We start from the raw sequence: 23,202 nt of genomic DNA on the forward strand, positions 1-23,202 counted from the left end.
TTACTCTGGGAATGCCTCTGAAAGGGAACTAAGGTCAAAGTACAGATTCCAAGAGATTTTTCCCCCCTTATAAACAGCACAACACTGACTATATTTTAGAGCAGTGCAATATGTGTTCCATGGTTATCTGCCCTTGAAACGTTCAACCCACAAATGGGAGCAGGATGACACCAAAGTTTTTGTTCCAAGGAGAGGAAGAATGGGGAACACATAGAACCTTGGGTTGACAGCAAATCTCATGCTGCAATCATGCCAAAGGCTCCATTTATTGGTAACAACAGAATGAATTCTGTGTTTAAGCTATCTGGCATTGATAAAACTCCTATCTGAATTCTACTCTTTGATGACTTACTGTAGTTTCTGGGGGATTCTATGCTATTAATGGTCTTCAAGGGAGCATTTGTGGTTGGCTCTGAGCAGTGTGACATCCTAAATGTCAGAAGGCAAACTCTCGTAGCTTCCTACCTTTGCAGGATCTGTGGGTTACAGGTGGCTTAAAAGGCTACATAGCCTAAGTTATTGCCAGACTGAAGCATGTTGGGATGGAATGCCTCTTCCCACCCCGTAATGTGCTTTGGTCAGTTTCATGTCAAGTATTGTGCAATGCAGTTGTTAGGCCTGAAGAGGATTTGTATCCTCTGTGAATCACTCATTTTCTCCTCTCTCAACTAGGTAGTGACTTGGGGAGATAGGGCCACTTTGTCCTCCCTCCTGCTGAGGCTGGAGTTTTACAGTTACATTTTGTTGTTGCTGTTTTGTTGACTTATACTTATCTCTTATGAAAAATGTAAACATAACCAGAAAGTATTTGCTCTCAATGGAACGAACATCTCTGAATGCAGCAGCTATGTGTACCTGGGTCGAGAACTCAACATGAGGAACAACTTGGTGCCAGAACTGCGCAGCAGGAAGAGAGCAGCATGGAACACCTTCAAGACCGTCGAAGAAGTGGTTAAGAGGGCGAAGGATCTCCGGCTACGGGCACATCTTTTCGATTCCACCATTCTTCCTGCACTAACGTACGCCTCAAAGACCTGGGCCCTATGCAAAGGGGATGAGAATGCTATTCAGGTATCCCAAAGAGGAATTGAAAGAGCTATGCTAGGAGTATCACGTATCACTCAAGTGAGAGAAGGAATCTGGAGTTCTGACCTCCATCAACGGTCAAGATTCAGGGATGCTGTCTCGTTTGCCAAGACATCAAAAATCAGATGGGCCGGACATGTAATGTGATTCAGAAACAACTGCTGGACTAGAGCTGTTACCAACTGGATTCCACAGGACGTCAAAAGACTGCGTGGCCGCCCACCAACGAGATGGTCAGACTTCGTCAAAACCCTGAATGCATGGTTTGAGGCAATTCCTGTCCCTGGAGCGAGCAGATATCATTGGGCTACACCAGCACGAGACAGGGACAAATGGAGATGTTACTAGTGCCCGCTTGAGCAAATCAAAGATCAACGGGAAGACAAGTGATACAACCAGAAAGTAAGTTGTTTCCAAAAATGCCCATAGATTCATCTAGATATGATAAAGTATCATTTCTCAACTATCACTTAATCTCGTTCACTAAACACTTTGTATTTTGCACTATTTGCTTTATTCCCCACCTATTTCTCTCCCTCTCCCCTTCTTTCCACCAACAACCTTAGTTTTATTACCTGTGACCACTGTTTTTTTTTTATCTTTGTCTATTCACTTTTATACATTTTGTATAATATTTCTCATTTTTCTTATAACTTCTTTCCGTGTGTGAAGTGAGATAGTTTTTCAATCTTATTTAGAAAGATATAAGGAAGAGAGAAGTAGGTATCTGAGGGAGAACAGAGGCTTTTTCAGAGTAAAATACAAAGAAATAGAAACAAGCTTTCCAGATACACTTTTTTTTTCTTTTTGGGTCACACCCGGCGATGCACAGGGGTTACTCCTGGCAAATGCACTCAGGAATTACTCCTGGCGGTGCTCAGGGGACCATACGAGATGCTGGGAATCGAACCCGGGTTGGGTGCATGCAAGGCAAACGCCCCACCTACTGTGCTATCGCTCCAGCCCCTCCAGATATACTTTCAAGGGAGAATACCAGCTTGAAGAGCAAATTCCTTGATTTATTTCACTTTGCACAATTCCCTTGATTTTCTTCCATTTTATTGCAAGTTGGAAACTTTTTATCTTTTAAAAATAGCTAAATAGTATCATTGCATTAACTTCTATCTTTATCCAGTTCTCTGTCACAGGTTCCTTCTGTTCCATTTTTTTCAGCTATTGCAAATACACTGCAATAAACATTGGGGTAGGTAAACTTTTATGTTAATGTTTTTATGTATTTTAGATAAGATGCTAAAAAATGAGATTGCTAGAAATGTTCCTTTTTCTTCCCAATTTCCCCAACACTTCTATTGCTGCTTTAGTATTATTTGTGGCCACATCCAGTGGTGCTCAAGAGGTTATTCCTGGCTCTATGCTCAGCAATCACTCCTGGCGGGGCCTTGGTGGTTATATATGGTGCCAGGGAATGAACCTGGGTTGGCTGCATGCAACGTAAGTGCCCGACCTGCTGTACTATTGCTCCAATCCTTATTATTACTTTTAAAAATGTAAGTTATTCTGACAGATGCAAGGTGCTATCTCCTTGTGCTTTAAATTTGCATCCCTGTCAACGGTAATAAACATTCTTTTTTCATGTGTGCAAGGGCCATCTGTATGTTCTCTTGGTTTAGAACACTCAAATATTCTATCCATTTAAAAAATTGGTTTATTAATTTTGTTAATTCTTCATACAAACATACCTTGGATATTAACTTATTAAATGCATGGGGTAGAAATATCTTCTCCCACACAGTGAACTATCGATTCATTGTTCTTAATATCTTTATTTTTTTTTTACAGTTTTATGTGGTCCCAGTTGTTGATCTTTACTTGTACTCCACTTTCTTGGGGTTGAATCACCAGACATTTCTAACACTAATGTCATGAAACGTTCACCTATGATGTCTTCTATGCACTGTTTTGGTTTCAGAGCTAACCTCTCAGTCTTTAACTCCAGTCTAAACAAAACAGTTCCACTTTGAACCTAATGGCTAAAGTTCAAGGTATAGACTTCAGTTTTCCGAACTCTCTCCCCAGCCCCACTATTGCAGAATCTTAGCTTTTTTGGTTATAAAAGTATGGGCTGGGCTAGAACTGCAGCACATTCTTGCATGAGAAAGCCCTGATATCAATCCCCAGCACTAATGCCCCCTCATCCTAGCAGTACCATTAATGGAAACCCACCACTACCAATGTGAAGATTTACATATAGCTTTTAATTCCCTTAATTCACATGCTTTATTCTAATACCAAGCAGTTTCAGTTACTGTTAGTAACATAGTGTGAAGTCAGTAGCAATGTCAAGTCAGAACTTTTCAAGGTCTTTCATGAGTCCTTGTTTTTCTTCTATTGCTTTAAAAATATTATGGGTGGGGGCTAGAGCAATAATACAGGAGATAAAGCACTTGTCCTGAATGTGCATACCCAGGTTCAATCCATGGTACCCAGTAGGGTCCCCCAAACCAGGAGTAATCTCTGCGTGCGGAGCCAGGAGTAAGCTCTGAGCAACCAGGCACACGGTGTATTGCTTCTGGCAGAATGAAGGTCCTATTATTCTCCCCAATGAAGCATAGTTTGTCTTTCCATCTCTTAACGGTTTATTCCATGTCTTTTAACAGAGTCTTGTAGTGTCTGTTACATAGGGCTTTTGCCTCCTTTGTTAAATTCATTGCTAAGTATTTACAGTAGTTGTTTTTAAAGAAATGTAAATTTTGTATTTATGCCACTGAAACATTCAATTTACTCCATATCTTTTTCTTTTTTCTTAGAGGGTGTGGAGGGGTAGGGGGTATTGGGTCATATCCAGTAGTGCTTAGGAACTATTCCTGGCTGCCATATGCAACAGAATGTTCTAATAAAATGAGAAACTATCAATGCCACTTTACTCACAAAATGATGCCTATTTGTTTTCTCTAAACTATTCTATTCTTATTTTTAAAAAATTCCCCTAGAGATGTTTAAAAACCTCTCTTTTTGCTACTGAAAATGTTTGTAAGCCTTACTTCTGTGGTTTTGTGGTATCATAAGCATTCTGAATAAAGTGACATATTGCAGCTCACTGGGAAGATTTTACATCTCTGCAGGACAAGTAGAATCTGTAAGAAAAAAGCTTCTAGGCACACAGATAAAATGTTAGCACTGAAATTTAAGCTAAAGGGAAAGTGACGGTGGGAGGGAGTGGGGAAGCAGCTCAGTAGTGGAGCACTTGCCTTGCCTGTGTGAGGCCCTGGGTTCTACCTCCAGCACTGTAAAATAAATAAATTAAATAATATGTTTATATGAAAAGTTTTCCTAGCCTTAAAAAACCAACACAGAAACAAATTCAATTAAATTTTATTACAACCAAGAATATAAAATAAATGCAATGTAATTTATTTAGTTTTAACAGTCATTTCAAGAAGGATATCAGGACACCTCAAAAGCGAGACACTCAGCTCCAAAGCGGCAGCTCGTCCTGCACCCCACAGAGCAGAACACATGGGGGTCCAGGTGGCTCTGAGAACACACCTCTGAGCGTGTGGAAAGCATACATGATCATCTCTATAATATAAAGAAGGATGCGTGCAGAACATGGCTGGAAAAAGAGACAAAAGACAGGCACACTTCACAAATAGGAAATATGGGAATACAAACTAGGCCGTTTAGAAAGAATATACTACATAACATATAAAAAGTACTTTAAGCTGTTGTTAAAAAGGACATTTTCAGTCCAGATTTTGTGTAATACTTTAGTGTCTACACAGACAAATCTTTAAAAAAATTAAATAGCATTAATTTACTAAATATTTAGGAGATAACAGTGCATTAAGGATTTTTTTTTCATATAATACATACATATCACTCCTTTGCAGTGATAGCATAGAAGAGTAAGTATGGCCTTAGGTACAACACATTTTTTTAAAAAATCCTAAAACAATGAACTTTGCTTTATGGTATCTGTGACTATTGAAGTTTATGAGGACCTAAACTGCTATGATTTTATAAAATATTACTTAAAGTTGAATCCTTCAAGTCTCCTTAGTCTAACTACCACTTCACTGCCTTTCTCCATTCCCAAGGAACACTATGGCCATAGCTGATTTGAAACTTTCATTGTATTCTTCCTTCACTGTACACTTTCTGCTACAAAACATATATTCAAAGCAGATTATGCTTCAAGTTTCATTCGTCAACTATTCTTTCTTTTCTTTTACATTTAGTAGAGAAAACAGCATCATTTTAGAGGCATACAACTAGCACTTGCTTCCCCAGGAATGAGGCAGTAAGCATATAAGTAAATGTCATCCCTTTCCAATCTTATGAGTAAATTACATTTATAAGAGCAAAAGAGTAGTGCAGAAGGTCAAAATCCTAAGTACTAAAGTTTTAAAATCACACAGATATAAAAATATACATGTCCTTGGTTTCTGTATGTCACTGCACGATCTACTTCATCACAAGGATTGTTCCAGCCTCAGTGTTAGCCCTGCTGCCAGGTTTACCTTACCCTTGAACTCAGCTCTCCTGTACATGTAGAGCCCCTTTTCCAAACACACAACTCACCAGAAAGCTAACAAAATAAGAACTGATTTTTAAAGCTGTTCTCTGGAGAGCAGAAAACCTGTATGTCGACTCCTTCCCTCCTTTCCAATCATCTCCCCTGATTTGGGTATTTCCATTTGTCAAGGGGTATGCCCCAACATTCTTGGGGAACATGACAGCCACCAGTCTTCCTTTTTTGTAGGGGGAAGGGGATATATGCTAGAGATTGTTCTCACATGTGCAGGGTCAGTGCTTTGCCCCTGAGCCAGATCCCTGACTCAGCCATCAATTTTCAAAGAGGAATGTGGTTATCTGCGCAAAGGTACATCTTAACCTCAAGGAGTTTCAAAGGTTTCCTTTGAAGTCCTGTAGTTTTAGGACCCTTGAGTGTTTTAAAGGATTGGTTCCCCTTCACAGAGAAAAGGAAATTACCAACCTCCCAAAATTTATTTGATAATGGGCATCTCTCAGGCAAGAAAACAGGAGGAAAAGACCAGTACTGGCATGGTGAGCAGAAACAGTCGTGAGTGTGATGGGGATTCTGGTTGGCTTTATCCTAGAGAACAGTGTGTACTGGGAGTAACTAATAACCCCCTTACAGTTTCTGTATCAGTTCTCCCAGTAAAATTCACTATATACAATGTAAGCAGCCTATAAACTGTTTATCAAAATTGCTTAAAAAGTATTAAGGGGCATGGTATTTTGGTTTATGCAGATATTTGGGCTTGTCTTTATTAAATCTAAGTTCTTCTGGAGGGGAAGAATAGAGCTTCTGTTTATACTGTTCAAGTCCCAGAACCACCTAGCAAATTCTCCCTACAAGGGTAGAATAGCTAGTTGTTGTTAAAAGTTCTACTATCCAATTGCTGTTAAGAGTTCCTATGAACACTTTAACATTGATGCCTGTTGTGATGTTTAGTTGCCAACTTCCTTGAAAGTAGCAATACATGAAAAACATCTCTCCAGAACTGCTCATTATAGAAAAGAATAGGGAATAATTTAGTAGGCTTGGAGCTGAACAAAAGGACCCTCAGAGTCTAAGGCAGTTTCACTTCAAAGCCAATTACATGGCACAGACATCCCTTATAGCACCCACTGTGATATAAGGACAGGAAGTACATCTTACCTCTTATGTCTGTGACCCAGCATGAAATTGGGCACCTGGTGAGGCTGCAGTGAGCACCTAGACAATGAGGCCTCAGGACAAAACTTTATATAAATCATTATATCACAGAGGAACTATTAGTCTTTTTGTTTTTTAAATAGAAGGGGAGTAACACTATGGGAACGAGAAATTCCTTTCCTGGGAGCACATCACCTGTTTCATACCCGGTGTCACTGAGTATCATAGTAGAGTCTATGATATTAATTAAGTATTATTATTAAGCTGAGATTCAGTAAGGCCCTTGCTGGCTACAGGATCACATCAATAGTGCAAAATGTATACTGGCTTCTAAAATTTTACTTTACTTGTGTATGGACAAAGAGTATCATAACCAGGTAGATAAGTTCACAAAGAATAGTAAAAATTAAAAAAAATGCACATAGCTTGCATATACAACAATCAGCTATTACTTCTAGATCAAGAAAAACGTTTAAAACAAGGCTGGTGCTGCTAGTAGCATTTAATCGGAAGAACACAAATTTCTTGCCCCTAGTATCACAATGGGAGTTTAAGTCGCTGCACTTCCTTGTGACTCGGGGAGATGAGGCGGTTCCCTAAACTGGCTAAGAAAGAACTTGGCCTCTAATTCATAGATCATGGAGATGCAAAAATGCACTTTCTCTAGTATAGCCTTATACTATTTGCCCATATTTTTTTAGGCACAATTATCAAGATTTCACCGAGGGGCAAAAGAAAGCATTCAGTGCAATGAAAAGATTCTTGATAGAATTAAGTTTCAGTAACAACAGTAAAATTATACACACTTTAAACATGAATAAAACCTAAATTTTTAACATGCTTTAAAAAATAGTCACTTTATGTCTAATGTGGTATGGAAAACACTGCTCTTTATTTTAAAAGCAGACAAATTTGCAGGCTTCTAATTTGAGTACCCTAGATTATGGTAGCTGACCCAGATGTGAAGAAGCCAATTTTATGTACAATACACACTAAAAACTTTTCCTTCAAAGGGAAGTAACACATCCTTTGATGAACATTACTCCTTCAAAAAAAATCCTAGTGCAGTTAATATTCTATTCAGCTTTCTGGTGCAAGTCGCCAGAGGGCTGTATTTCATCAAAGCTCTGCAACCCTTTTTTTAAGGTAGACCCCGCTACAAGAAGGTTAAAAATCATACATCTTAATTACTAAATACTATTCAGAATGAGAAAGGGAACTCAGTTCCACGATGATGGTTCTGTGAAAATTACCACGTTCTTCAAAACCTAAAGCATAGAAACTGCAAAGATCTAGGCTGTTTTTGGTTGTAGGTGCCCTCTGTCCCACCACGTGTCTTTTTATTAGACCTTCCCTGAATCTAGATAAATAAAAACATAATAGTAAAGTACTTTGGGACAGTAATAGTTTCTTTTTAAGATTTCCATGAGCAAAACAGTCCTACACTGTGAAAACAACGTAGTGCTTTAAAAGGTGCATTTTTTTTTTTTACCTGTGTTGCTAAGTCCGTTTACTGAGTAGAAAACTATACACCACTGGAGTCCTGTTCCTAAAACATTAAAATCCTATTAAAAGAGCTTTGAAAAGATAAATCATAGTGATTGCTACAGCATGAGAAAGGTGCACCAGGAAGTCCTTCAAAAAAAATGCTGAAGGTTACAAGAGTTAAGTGCTGGGATTAGATCTGATGTTTTATCAGAAGAGTCACAATGGAAGTACATGCAGGGGAAGGGTCTCGGGGAAACTTCACAAGCATCTTCTTTCAGTCAGTAAAGAAGAAACGTCATGGGTTGGTCCTGCCAAATGCTCAGCATGTGCAGCTTTTCTCTCAGCTGGATGGGTCTACACAGCACCACAGCTGGCATTTCCAGCAGCTTCTCCGGGCAGACGCATTGCTCCAGTCTGTGCTCTGGACAGCGGCTGGTCAGTAGCGGTGAGATGGGTGGTATTGGGAGCTCTGCTGGGAGGAGGAGGAGTAGCCTAGTGTGGCCTGGGACTGAGAGGACCCCTGAACGCTGCTTTGGTAATTCAGGCGAGAACTGGAGTGCTAGGAGAAAGAAACGGGGAAAGAGAATTACTGACAGAGGAAGCGAACAGGCCGAGAGGTTAGTCACGACCAGGATGGAGAAGCGAGGGACCTGTATCATCAGAGGCTTCAAGGCCAGGAACAAGGTAGCTGACGGCTAACTCTGCTCTTAACACATCTTGCTTGTCTGGCACCCAGTTTAGCTAGGCTTCTCTGGGGGCCCCAGTCCACTGACAGGAGGAAAACTTTTTGCAACTGACCCCACTGCTCTTTGTACTAAATAACTTTGGTGATTCTCTGCAGATGGTGTTTCATAAACAAGAATAATCAAATGAATCAGGAATACTCATAATGCATACTGACATGCTCTCTCAAGTTCTCATTATAAATAACAAAGCTGTAATTAAGAAAGCATTTTTAGAGAAAAGAGTGTTCACAGTGATCTGTCTCTTTTGTGGTATGCCGAGAAACAAAACGAGGGGACAGACAGGATCAAAAGATGAAGACAAGACAAATGCTTGGACTTCTGACAAAACTGAGGTTGCCAGGCAGTACAGGGAAGAGATGAAGGATTAGACAGGACTCAAGGACATTGCGGGTAGGGCTGACTGGGGCTGCACTCCGATGGTGGTGAAGGCACAGAAAGTTTGTACATCAAAACCAGAAACACTAACATTGTCACCATTTTACCTAAGCTACAATAAATACAAATTTAAAAATAAAACAAACTAGTCCCATGAGATGTAGCACTGTAATCCCGTTGCTCATCGATTTTCTTGAGTGGGCACCAGTAACGTCTCCATTGTGAGACTTCTTGTTACTGTTTTTGGCATATCAAATACGCCACGGATAGCTTGCCAGGCTCTGCCGTGTGGGCGGGATACTCTTGGTAGCTTGCCAGGCTCTCCATAAGGGATGAAGGAATCAAACTATGTTGGCCACGTGCAAGGCAAATGCCCTACCCGCCTGTGCTATCGCTCCAGTCCCCATGTGAAATAGGAATCTTAAAAAAAAAAAAAAAAAAGTTTATGCAAGTAGACACTTGACTGGTATCAGCAGGGTACCACCGTGGCCAAGCAAGGCACAGCTAGATGGAGTGGTAGCAAAGTTTTATAAAATTTTATGAAGGTCTATTTAAGTATGAAAAATTTAAATACAAAAAATCAAAACATGTCATACTTGAAAACACCTTCAAGGGAAAGCACAGTCAAATATATTTTGACTCAAAACATTACATTACTTGAAACAAAGCACTCAACTTTGGAGTAACAAGGGCACAAGCGTGCAAACATACATCAGAGGGAATTTGTCTGTGGAACAGAACAAGGTGCTTGGTTGAATATAAGCAGCATAAGCACCGGTATCTGATGATGCTCAGAAGACTGTTCTAGTAAGCCAAATGAACAAGCTTATCCATAAAAAGGCGCACTCATTTCATGGCATAAAGATTCTCAACATAAGCTCTGATGATCCTTTGAATTTCTGTGGTGTCTGTTGTGATGTCCCCCATTTCCTTTTTGCTTTGTTTTATCAGGGTTCTCTCTCTTTGTGAGTCTTGCTAGTACTTTATTGATCTTGATTGTTTTTTCAAAGAACTGGCTCTTGGTTTCATTGATCTTTCAGATAGTTTCTTGGGATTCCAATTCATTAGTTACAACTCTGTTTTATTATTTCTTTCTTCCTGCCTGCTTAGGGCTCCTTTTGTTGGTCATTTTCCAGTATCTTAACTTGTGCAGCTAAGTTACTTATGTGGGCCCTTTTTTTTTGTCCTGAGGAATGCTTGCATAGGAATGAATTTTCCCCTTAACACTGCTTTTGCTGTATCCCACAGTTCTGGTAGTGGGGAAGTCACAGACAGACCTCATTCTCATTTCATGAATCTTTTAGTTTTCTCTCTCACCCACTGGTTGTTCAGTTAACAGCTATTTAATTTCCAAGTGTTTAAGTTGTTTCTCCATTTCTGTTAGTGATTAACTTCTACTTCAGTGCATCATGGTCTTAGAGATAGTTGATATGATTTCTATGGTCTTGACTTTGTGGAGGCATGTTTTTGTGTTCCAGCATATGGTCTATCTTGGAGAATGTCCCATGTGCACTGGAGATTATATATCCGGCCTTCTGAGGTTGAAAGGCCCTATATATTATCTAGGAATTCCCTCTCTTCCATTTCTTCCCTCAAATAAAGTGTTTCCTTGCAAAGCTTTAGTCTAATTGATATATCAAGATGTAATAAGGCTATTCCTTGCAGTTAAACTGTGAATGACCATGAGGTGGCACTTGGGGTTTACAGAAGGCCAAACTGGCACCATTTCCTTACCGAGTACAGGATGGCTGCCAAAATGGACTGGCAACATCTGCTCTAAGACAACCAGAGTCTCAGCTGAAAAAAACTCTATTCTGCTTTTAATTCCCTCACCTCATTCTGACTGGAGGTGTTAATCCAAGCAGCATTTCTTAACTCCAAATTATAACTACATGCTTTATTTTGAAGTTTATTCGGGGGGGGGGGATAAAAAATGTTCTTTTCGATCACAAGCCCGACAACTGTAAGGCTGACTATGGTGGCTTCCCCTTTCTCAGGTTGGTCTGGCATAATTTGTCTTCCACACCAGAAGACTACCATAGAGATAATGGGTTCGTTAGTATGTCTTTGCTAATGCTTCCACTGATTCTCTAATTTTGAGTTTCTTACCACTGAGTTTATCACTTCCTTGCCTTTGGTAATTTTCCCTATGATCTCTATCCTTCATGTTCCCCCTTAAACTAGTTTTGGGAGGGAGGTATTACAGTCATAGAACTTTGGGGAGGGGCCAAAGCCAGGGTGCTTGGGGCCGACCCAGCTCTGTGCCCCAGGTGACACCCAGTGATGCTCACTATGCAGAGCCCAGAACTAACGGATCTTCTTTAGGGGAAACCTTTCAATGACACTTTCCCTGCCTCTTTCAAAACAACTGTTACTACCTTGAGATAATACCTTGGAATACTTGCTGCTTAATATTTTGAAATAATATCCTGAAATACCTTGTTACTACCTTGAAATACTAATTTGTTACTACCTTGAAAACAGTCTTAGCTACCTGGTAAAGGTGTGTTCCTTGCTGTGGCTGACAGCACTGCTCATGTCTTCTGAGCATCACCAGTGGGGCCCTAGAGACCCCAGAATGGCCAGGAGAGCCCCTGGGTCCTGGACACCATTTAGGAATTGCCCCCGCCCCTTGCCCAAATAAAACCTCTCTTGATTTTTCACAACATTCACTAGAGTATTTTTCTCTACAAATACCAACCCTTATTCATCTAATTTCCTGAATCAGAATTGCATTTTCTTTGTATCTTATGGAAAAGATTTAACTATTTCTGAAAAGTATCTATGTTAATTCTCATACATTTTTGTGTTTATTTTTTTCCCTCCCAGGGAGAACAAATCTTTCTCATGAATGAAGTTATCAACCCTTTCCATTTCCTTTATCTCATTCATTCATTCATTCATTCATTCATTCATTCATTCATTCATTCCCTTTCTCCCTGATCCTTCCCAGTCACTGCTATCAGGGGCTTCCTGTGTTGCCAGCACAGCTGTGTTCACCCAGGGTTGTCATGCTTGTACATACTCTGGCCCCAGTGCTCTCTGTGGTGCTCATGCACATTCTCACCATAGCGTTTCCTAGCCATGGTGCTTGCACACGTTTTAGTGGTGTCTGTCCACTAGGGGTCGAACACCTTTAGTTGGGCTGCTCACAACACTGGCAGTGGTGTGATGGGAACCCACCAGAGCCATGGGGGTGGGGAAGTGGTCAGTGAGCAGAGCTAAGATCAAGCTCGGACGCTGAGACCTGACCCTCACAGGAGCAGACTTTCTTAACCTACTGAGTGACCCCTGGGCCTCTCATGCTTTGCAATGACTTACCTAGCTATCTTTTTCTGACCGGGAACTAAGAGGCAGAAGAAGAGGTAAAAGGAGAATTTTCCTGGGAGGGGGGAGGGAGACCGCCCACACCTGGTGCCAGGGAGCAACAAGTCAAGAAACAAAGTATCTCTCAATCGCATGAAATAACCCGAGAAGCAATTTAACTCTAAGAGGACCTGTGAAAGAGTTCCCGTTCCACAAAACAAACGGACATGAAAAAAGAAAAAAAAAAAGAGAAAAAATCAGGCGCGCACCTGATAATCTGACGACAGAACCGGCCCGCCCGAGTTGGCGCCGGAGGCTCCCAGGCGCGGCTTCTTGTTGGGAGGCACCTGGGGAAGGCCCGCGTCCTGACTGTGCTGCAGCCCCGGCCCCGCGCCCCCGGCCGCCGCGCCCGCCGCTCCTGCGGTCCCGTTGGTCTGCGTGCTGTTCTGCGGCGGCGGGGGTGCTGGCGGAGGGGCGGCGGCCTGCTGGGGGGGCGCGGGGGGCTGCTGATGCTGGTTCTGCTGCTGTTGCTGATTCTTGAAGAGGGGAGGGAAAAGCAGGCTTAGCGTGGGAACCGCATTAACAGAAACGTCCCGTCATTAGCTGATAGACACACTCGTTGATAGGCAAGGGAAGGGGCGACCCTTGTAGGGCACCAAAGGGACAGGAATGAATGGAGGAGGGCGTGCCCAGGCAGGCCCCATCCATGCCCAAGGGTCAAAGGAACCGTCCTCTTAAATTCACTTCTTTCACACAGTACTCTTCCTTTTTTTCTTTTTTTTTTTTTTTGCTTTTTGGTTCACACCTGTGCAGGGGTTACTCCTGGCTCTGCACTCAGGAACCACTCCTGGCGGTGCTCAGGGGACCATATGGGATATTGGGAATTGAACCCGGATTGGCCACGTGCAAGGCAAACGCCCTACCCGCTGAGCATAGCTCCAGCCCCTCACACAGTACTCTTCTAAGGCGGTCACAGCCTACTCACTGGGAACTACCGGGTGTTCAGGAGCTAAGAGCTGGACGCTCCCGGTAGCATCTCTAATGGTCTGCTTGATCATGATTTTGGAAAAAGGAAAGTGGCAGGGGAAATTATGATATATCCAATTATCATCAGAGGACAGCCTGCACACAGAAAGAGAGCCATGACACCAAGTCCACAAAAAAGTGAGAATTAATAATCGGAATATTGAGGCCGAGACGATAATACTGCCGGGTAAAGGAGCAAAGTCAGGTTCTGTCCTCAGCACCAACGATGGTTCCAGAGCCCCTCCAGGAGTGATCCCTGAGTTTGGAGCCAGGAGTAAGCCCTAAGGACCACCAGGTGTGGCCACCAAATGAAACAGAACAACAGGGAACAGGCATAGGTTTGCAAACATATCAGAAAATTAATTTATCTATCTGCTTATTATAGTTCAGATTTGGTTGGGTTTTTGTTTTTTGGTTTGGGTTTTTTTTGGGGGGAGTGGGGGAATCACACCCAGTGCTGCTCAGGGGTTACTCCTGGCTTAGCTCTAAGGAATCACTCCTGGCGGGGCTTGGGGGACCACATAGAACATCGGGGATCAAATCCAGGATGTCCACATGCAAAGGCAAGTGCCCTATCTGTTGTACTATTGCTCTAGTCCCTATAGTTTATTTGCGAATACAACAAATATATTATGAGATAAATGACAGCTACATATAAAAGAATTATTATACTTGTCTAAATTCTCAATAGCCTCCCTTTCTATCTGGAAATGAAAGTGCCAGGCAGTTATTACCTTGTCACCTTTCTCTTCAGGTTCGTCTTCATTAAGAAATTCTCGTTTGGGGTAAGGGATCTGGCAGCCAGCAAACACACTAAAAATCATTTATGAGAGAGAGAGAGAGAGAGAGAGAGAGAGAGACTTAAAACCTTCAATGCCATTGTTGTTACCAATTTAAAACTCACTTTAAAACATTTATTTCTTGAGAGAGACAGACATAGAAAGATTGCACTCATCTATGGCATATAGAATAACAGAGTGGGAGACTAACACCCAAGAATCGTAGAAATAAGTACCAGGAGGTTGACTCCATGGCTTGGAGGCTGGCCTCACATTCTGGGGAAAGGGCAACTCAGAGAAGGGATCACCAACTATAATGTAGTCGAAGGCCATGGGGGGGGGGGAGTGGGGAAGGGAGTTGCGGGCTGAATGAGGGCTAGAGACTGAGCACAATGGCCACTCAACACCTTTATTGCAAACCTCAACAACTAATTAGAGAGAGAGAACAGAAGGGGATGCCCTGCCACAGTGGCAGGGTGGGGTGGGAGGAGATGGGATTGGGGAGGGTGGGAGGGATGCTGGGTTTACTGGTGGTAGAAAATGGGCACTGGTGAAGGGATGGGTACCTGAACTTTGTATGAGGGAAGCATAAGCACAAAAGTGTATAAATCTGTAACTGTACCCTCACGGTGATTCACTAATTAAAAATAAATAAATTTTTAAAAATTAAAAAAACAAAACAAAACATTTATTTCTTATTTTTTCAATTGTGCTGTTTTCTGAATATCACCCACCAAAACTTAATCAACAGTGATGACTGTTCGGAATTTTACACTAATTGTCAATAACAAATCTTAACTGCTGCTGCCTAGTTCATATTAATGACACAGAAATTTCTCCATACAAACTTCACTGGGACTAAAATAACAATTTGTATTTGCTTTGACAGTAAAAATAATTTTTTTCTCACAGAATTTTGTAACTAATAATTCTATGCACAATATAAAGAAGTGGGTATAAGAAGTATGGGGAAAGAGGAATTTATTAGTCACTGGACAAAGAGCATTAAATGCTCAGTTCCTTATGCATTAGATTAAAACTTAAAACAGTTTATTGATCTATAAAAAATGTCCCATCTGTTCTCTGCTTCACTATTAATCATCCTTCCTAAAATACTTATTTTCATTCACACCTTTCTACAGCTTTGCCAATTCAAAATAAAGGTTCTTTCTTTTGAGTTGTTTTTCTCTGAAGAAGTACTAATGAGGAAAGTAAAAAAATATTTCATTAAGTTTCTCTTCCTTTTAGCCACCATGCAATATCTTCAACTTGGAGTAACAGACACAGAAAAGGCCGAACACATACTCTAACGTTGGCAAAGGGTCCTCCTGGAAATAGGGGTCCTGCAGAGCCTGCTCTGAGGTAATTCTCTTGGTTGGATCCATTGTAAGCAGTTTCTGAAGCTAAAGTGATACAAAAGAAATAGTACATGAAAAGGTCAATATTCTGGCATTTGTATTACTATCTAGCAGGGTTAATATTAACACCATTTTGTATAGCTGCTTGCATGATTCATGATTCACACTCATTGAAAAAATCAGGTCAAGAAGCCAAGGAGGGTAACACTGCAACAGAAAAGTATTTCATTTTCCCCAAATGTCCACTACAGTTCTTTTTCTTCGTAAGAGTTAGGAGGCCAGAAAGAAAGCACAATGGGCCGGAGCATTGGGTTCAACTCCCAGCACTGTGTGGCAGCCAGCCCAAGCTCTGTCAGGAGGGACCCATGAGCACAGAGCTCAGAGTAGCCGCCAAGTCCCTCCAGGAGTGGCTCCCAGATCAAAAAATAAAATAAAATGAACTATAAGAGAATAAAATAAGGAAGAAGTAAGAGGACTGGGACAGTTCTGAGGTAAGTAGGGTGAGATGAGGGCCCTGTCAGGGCTCTAACTCTCAGCCTAGGTGACCTTTACCTACCAAGAGGAACACTTTGCTGTCGGGCTTGACCTTGTGCTTCTCCATGTACTTTATGAGGCTACTGTTGGCGTACCTACAAGGTCAGAGCAATCACACATCACTGGGAATACTCACAGAATCTTTTTATTTACTTATTTTTACTACTTTTTTATGCTGGGCATTGAACCTAAGGCATCAGACATGCAAAACATGCATTTTACCACCGAATTACATCTCCAGCCCCAACAATTTATATTGTTAAACAGGAAGCTCCAAAAATAACTTTCCTATAAGGTATGTTTATGCAATTATTTTTTTCTGAATTCAAAGAACCACAAAACCAAATGCTGATAAATGTGTGAAGAAAAACAAACCATTACATACTGTATGTAGAGTTTATATTGTTAATTTGGAAAAGTAGGCATTAAGCAATATAGTTGAAAATATGCATATTCTACGATGTGTCAATTTCTCGCCTAGGTACACTCACTAATCCAAGACAAACTCTGCACATGTGTATTTTGGGGTGTGTGTGTGTGGGGGGGGGTGGCTAAAAGGCCTGGAGTGCATGAAGGAGCCCAGAGTTCAATCTAGACACCACATGGTCCCCTCATACTGCCAGGAAAGACCCAGGAACAGTCTCCTGCACACTGACAGGCATAGGCCCCTGCCCCAAGCAAACAGATAAGAATAGGGGCATTTTTACAATAGGAAGAAAAAACCTATAACAGGAAGCCCGAATGTGGCTGGATAGTTCAGCAGGTAGAGGCTTGCCCTTCATTTGCCCTGCAGTTTGATCCCTAGCACTCTAGATGGTCCCCCGAGTCTCCACCAGGAGTGATACCTGAGCAAACAGCCAAGAGAAAGCCCTGAGCATAGCTGGATGTGGCCCGAAAACAAAATGAAAACAAACCAAAATGTACATCAGCTGAAGAATGAATAAACTGTACATTATTTAAAGAATGGATACTCCAGAACAGAATGTTATATAACAGTAAAAATAAATACATGGCTTAATCAGTGGCTGAATAATTAGCAGTACTCCTACATTAAAAAAAAAAATGAACAGAAGGGAGAAACAAATTTCAAAAGAAAATACACAGTACTATGCAGTTATATAAAGCATAAAGCTAGACTAAACAATAAACTTGAGATACATGTTATAAAACTATATTGAAAAATATAGATCCATAAATACAAATTCAGATTAATCACTATGCTTTAGAGGGGATGAAAACAGGAAGGGAGGATACAGATTATCTTCCCTTAATCTAATCTTAACATATTTCTTAGGTTAATAGGTGAGTAAATTTTACTCATTTTATTATCCTAAGCAGACTTCATATCAAACTTTCAACATATATATTCCTTATTGTATATTAAATATTTAAAGTTAAAAGGGCCAAAGGGCTAGAAAGAGTACAGTGGGTAGGGCACTTGCCTTGCATGTGGCTGACCAGGGTTCAATCCCCAGCACCACACATGGTCTCCTGAGCCCTAAATGAATGATTCCTAGGCAGAGTCAGGAGTAGACCCCAAGTGTGGTTTTTGTCTTTTGTCTTGGGTGTGGACCAAGACAAAAAGAAAAAAAAAAGAAAGAAAAAAGAAGGCTGGAAGGAGAGGGGTAATCTGCCAGGGGGAAAAAAAAAGTACTCTATGTTTCACTTGTATCAATTTGTAAAAGTTAGGGACTATAAGGAACCAGGGAGATATAGCAGCTCACTGGGTTAGAATGCATACAGAAGCATGAGTTGTTTCTTTTTTCTACAAGTTTCATAAATCTTTTTTTTTAATTTACTTATTTATTTATTTTATTAATTAGTGAGTCACCATGAGGGTACAGTAACAGATTTACACATTTTCATACTTGTGTTTCCCTCATACAATGTTCGAGCACCCCTTCCTCTACCAGTGTCCATTTTCCACCACCAGTGAACCCAGTATCCTTCCCACTTCCCAATCCCATCCCCCCTCCTCCTGCGGGCTCCCCCGCCTGCCTCTGTGGCAGGGCATTCCCTTTTGTTCTCTCTCTCTCCCTCCCTTTGGGTGTTGTGGTCCGCTATAGGGGTATTGAGTGGCCATCCTGTTCAATCTATAGTCTACTTTCAGCACGCATCTCCCCTCTTGAGCAGGTCCTCCAACCAGAGCTTACTTGATGTTCCCTTCTCTATCTGAACTGCCTTTTCCCCCAGCATGTGAGGCCAGCTTCCAAGCCATGGAGCCAACCTCCTGGTACTTATTTCTACTATTCTTGGGTGTTAGTTTCCTACTCTGTTATTTTATATTCCATAGATGAGCGCAATCTTTCTATGTCTGTCTCTCTCTCTTTTTTTTTTTTTTTTTGCTTTTTGGGTCACACCCAGCGATGCTCAGGGGTTACTCCTGGCTTTGCACTCAGGAACTACTCCTGGCGGTGCTTGGGGGACCATATGGGATGCTGGAAATCGAACCCGGGTCGGCCGCGTGCAAGGCAAACGCCCTACCCGCTGTGCTATCGCTCCGGCCCCTGTCTCTCTCTTTTTGACTTATTTTGCTTAGCATGATACTTTCCATGTTGATCCACTTATATGCAAAATTCATGACTTCATTTTTTCTAACAGCTGCATAGTATTCCATTGTGTAGATATACCAAAGTTTCTTTAACCAGTCATCTGTTTTCGGGCACTCGGGTTTTTTCCAGGTTCTGGCTATTGTAAACAGTGCTGCAACAGAAGCATGAGTTTGATCCCTGCCTGCCTCCCCACAAATACCTTCAGGAACAGTGCCCCAGCACAGAGCTGGGAATCCCTGAGGACCACCAGGTGTGGCCTCCCCCTCCAAAAATAGAAAAAAAGAAAAACAAACAGAAGAACAATGTAGAAAAATAGATTAAGTACATAGAACATAGAAATTTAAAATACTTAACATCAAGCCACTCAGTTCACAGTCCAAATAAAGATCACGATTTGCTAATTTTCCTTTAGCTCTTTTTTAGGGGGCTATGGTTTTATAAAACTGAAATCATAAGATATGCATTGTCATAACTTTTTTCACTTAATATTATATTTTTAATAAATATTTTCCTTTCTCAAATGAGCTTTAAACATATTTATCACATGTAGTGGTTGTAGATTTCCTGCTGTTACTAAGGCTGTTTGTTTTACACTGATTATGAAATGCTGACCCTCCTAAGTCAATCTGGTATACATCCTAGATATACAACCCCACAAAGACGATGAAAAGCAGACTCCCTCTGGATCCCCACATAGCTATTTACCAATTATGTGCCTGAAGGCAATTAGTTAATGTCGATGAAAGCCTAATCTGAAGTGTGGATCATAACTATGCCTACCTCACAGAAATGTTCAGAGCAACCATTATATAAGAAAGCCTAGTGAAAGGATTTAGTATCATACAGGGCACATAAGAAGCCCTTGTTATGTGGCTGCTTGAACTGCTTCCACAGGATATTCTTGGAACTCTTGGGTCAAAGGGGACTCATATTCATTCCAAAGCCCTTTTGGGATGCTCTACAACCTCACTACACATGTCTCGCTCTCACATCAGCAACATGGGCATCAACCAAGAGCCCACACTAGAAATGTGAGCTCCCAGGCCACATCCCAGGCCACATCTCGAATACTAATTAGAACCTGCAATTTATTTACTTCGTTTATGGGGCATACTGACAGGGCTCCAAGGCTACACCAGGCAGTGTCCTAGGGACCAGATGGTGCCAGACTTCATGCAAAGTGTGTATATGGGCAAAGTATATGAATGAGTGTAGGTTTTCAGCATGCAAACCAGTGCTCCAGCCCATTGAATTAGCTCTCCATCCCAGAACCAGCACTTTTAATCTTCAGGTAATTTGTAGGTTCATTAAAGCTTGAAAAGAACTCATTTTCAACTCTGAGGGATTCTCAGAATGGGGGAGGATAGAATCCATGACACCAGAAAACCCAGGAGGCCCTGCCCACACTTGTCATCTCGCCAGGAGAGAAACTGCCCAGTCTCTCATCTCCAAAAGAACATGATAGTGCTGGACCTTCCCAGGCTGACTGATCTGGGCTGAGAACTCTGGGATCTTCTCGGAAAGGGGGCAAGCAGATTCCCCTTCCGGCCTGAAGGCACGGCAGCCCACAGCCGTACCCAACACCGGCCCCGCTCTACAACTGAACCTCTTCAAACTGTCAAGCCACAGAACTGTTCCAGATCTAGAGCTCCTGACAATTTCATACTACTGTCAGTCCAGTAGGATTACAACAAATCTGATGGGACGGTTTCATAGAAGACCACCAAGCTCATTTGGCCTAAACAATAATACAGAAGGCTACTAGCACTAACCAGCACAGCAGATCCTCAGACAATGACTTTAGTAACATCACTGTGAGATATAGCGATCACCACAAATTGACTCTTATTGATCTATGTTTTTGATAATTTCATTTGCCATAGTGTTGTAACAAATATGAAGTAAATGTTACAGGCTGGGGTAGTGGGTGGGAAACAGGGGATACTGGTGGGGGAAAGTCACACTGGTGGTGGGCTGGTGGTGGAACATCCAATGCTTGAAACAACAGTATTATAAACAACTTGGTACATCAAAGTTTTACAATACAAAAAAATTATTTTAAGAACTTATTTTCACTAGTAAGTAAAAGTAAGCATGCAAATAAAAGTGTCTCTTTTACTACACCTTTGCTATTTCTGAATGTTTGTATTTTAAAAATCTTTGTCATATGTATTAATTAAAAGATACTCCTCCAGTACCGGGAACATTTTTATTGGCAATGGAATCACTAAGATTTGTAATGGGAAGAAACTTGAAAGTTGATGTATGACTGCAAGTTACATGTCTTTGGTTGAAAAACTGATTTTGTGGGTAATCTTGATTCTAAGTTATTTGTTTACATGATAGTATTAAAGTTCTTTAGCTTGAGAAATTCTATTGCTCAATTTCCACTGTGGTTTCTTCACAGCTTCTCAGTATTAAAGCTAAATAGAATTGTTTTGTCATTTTCTGAATTCTACCCTCTTCCAGATTTGCTACACTTTAGGAGATAAACCATTTTCAAAGTAATTCAAACTCTTTTTATGTATTATGAAACATTTATATAACACTTAAATAAACAGGTCATATTCATTCTTCAAAGAAACGGATCAAGCAATCCTAAATTTCATATGGAATAACAAATGCCCACGGATAGCTAAAACAATTCTTGGGAAAAAGACGATGGGAGGCATCACCCTCCCCAACCTCAAACTTTATTACAAAGCAGTAACAATTAAAACAGCATGGTACTGGAACAAAGGCAGAGCCACAGACCAATGGAACAGGGTGGAATATCCCTACAAACAACCCCAAATGTATGATCATCCAATCTTTGATAAGGGAGCAAGAGATGTGAAGTGGAGCAAGGAAAGCCTCTTTAACAAATGGTGCTGGCTATGCAGCTGTTAGAAAAAATGAGGTCATGAAGTCTGCATATAAGTGGATCAGCATGGAAAGTATCATGCTAAGTGAAATGAGTCAGAAAGAGAGAGACAGACATAGAAAGATTGCACTCATCTGTGGAATATAGAATAATAGACTAAGAGTCCAACACCCAAGAGTAGTAGAAACTAGGAGGTTGACTCCATGGCTTGGAGGCTGGTCTCTCATTCTGGGCAACTCAGAGAAGGGAACACCAAGTAAAATGTGGTCGGAGGTCATGGGGGGGAGAGGGAATGCGTGCCGAATATAGACTAGAGACTGAACACAATGGCTGCTCAACACCTTTATTGCAAACCACAACACCTAATCAGAGAGAGAGAACGAAAGGGAATACCCTGCCATAGTGGCAGTTTGGGGTGGGGGGAGATGGGACTGGGGAGGGTGGGAGGGATGCTGGGTTTACTGGTGGTGGAGAATGGGCACTGGTGAAGGGATGGGTTCTCAAACTTTGTATGGGGGAAACATGAGCACAAAAATGTATAAATCTGTAACTGTACCCTCACGGTGATTCACTAATTAAAAATAAATAAAATAAAAAAAGAAAAAAATAAATGATGAAAGGATAAAGTTTTGGATATATATGAAACATATCTGTATACTTATTTGTGACCTTGTTTCCTTCTCTTATCATTTTATTATACGAACATTTCTCACATTATTTAATATTCTTTAATAGCAGATTAAATTTTTACTTAATAGCAGTAAATATTTTTTATTTAAAAAAATAAACAGGTCATATTCATTTGAAAATCTAAATCTTAAAGTCAACATAGTCATTAATTCAAACTCTTTTTATGTATTATGAAACATTTATATATTATAAAACGCTTAAATAAACAGGTCATATTCATTTGAAAATCTAAATCTTAAAATCAACATAGTCACTTTCTTTTCCTTATATTTTTACATTGCCTTTTTTTTTTTTTTTGCTTTTTGGGTCACACCCAGTGATACTCAGGGGTTACTCCTGGCTTTGCACTCAGGAATTACTCCTGGCGGTGCTTGGGGGACCATATGGGATGCCGGGGATCAAACCCGGGTCGGCAAGGCAAATGTCCTACCCACTGTGCTATCGCTCCGGCCCCTACATTGCCTTCTAATGAGCAAATTAGAGCTGACACTTTGGAAAAATCAGAGAAACTTTAACCACTATCCTTCCTAATTTACTTGAGAGTAATTTGGTGGATTTGTCATTTTTTTAAATGTACTACAATGAAAACAAGTTATTATCACCTGAAAATATTATTATGCTTTCCATGCTACCTGAAAAAACTATTTTCCAGAATATTTTCTTCATTATTTTACTTTAGTAACATGTATATGCTGTACTGAGTTTAGCTAACTTTCAATAAATCTTTTTTGGCTCATTTTAATATTCTTTTTGTG

The 23,202-nt window shown here is 40.8% G+C and overlaps 1 protein-coding gene across 2 annotated transcripts in view; it reads right to left on the reverse strand.

The window, feature by feature from the left end:
* Positions 1 to 4,403: 4,403 nt before the first annotated feature.
* The window catches only part of CDK19 (cyclin dependent kinase 19), a 168,276-nt gene continuing 149,477 nt past the window's right edge, over positions 4,404 to 23,202 (reverse strand). For both annotated transcript variants that reach the window (XM_004605721.2, XM_055135395.1), the window contains 5 exons: positions 16,365 to 16,437; positions 15,756 to 15,853; positions 14,406 to 14,484; positions 12,915 to 13,181; positions 4,404 to 8,777 (listed from right to left, as the gene is read on the reverse strand). In XM_004605721.2, the coding sequence (XP_004605778.2) occupies positions 8,655 to 8,777; positions 12,915 to 13,181; positions 14,406 to 14,484; positions 15,756 to 15,853; positions 16,365 to 16,437 (640 nt within the window). In that variant the 3' untranslated portion in view covers positions 4,404 to 8,654. The remainder of the gene's footprint in view (positions 8,778 to 12,914; positions 13,182 to 14,405; positions 14,485 to 15,755; positions 15,854 to 16,364; positions 16,438 to 23,202) is intronic.

The sequence above is a fragment of the Sorex araneus genome, chromosome 4 (assembly GCF_027595985.1).
Source record: "Sorex araneus isolate mSorAra2 chromosome 4, mSorAra2.pri, whole genome shotgun sequence".
NCBI lineage: Eukaryota > Metazoa > Chordata > Mammalia > Eulipotyphla > Soricidae > Sorex > Sorex araneus.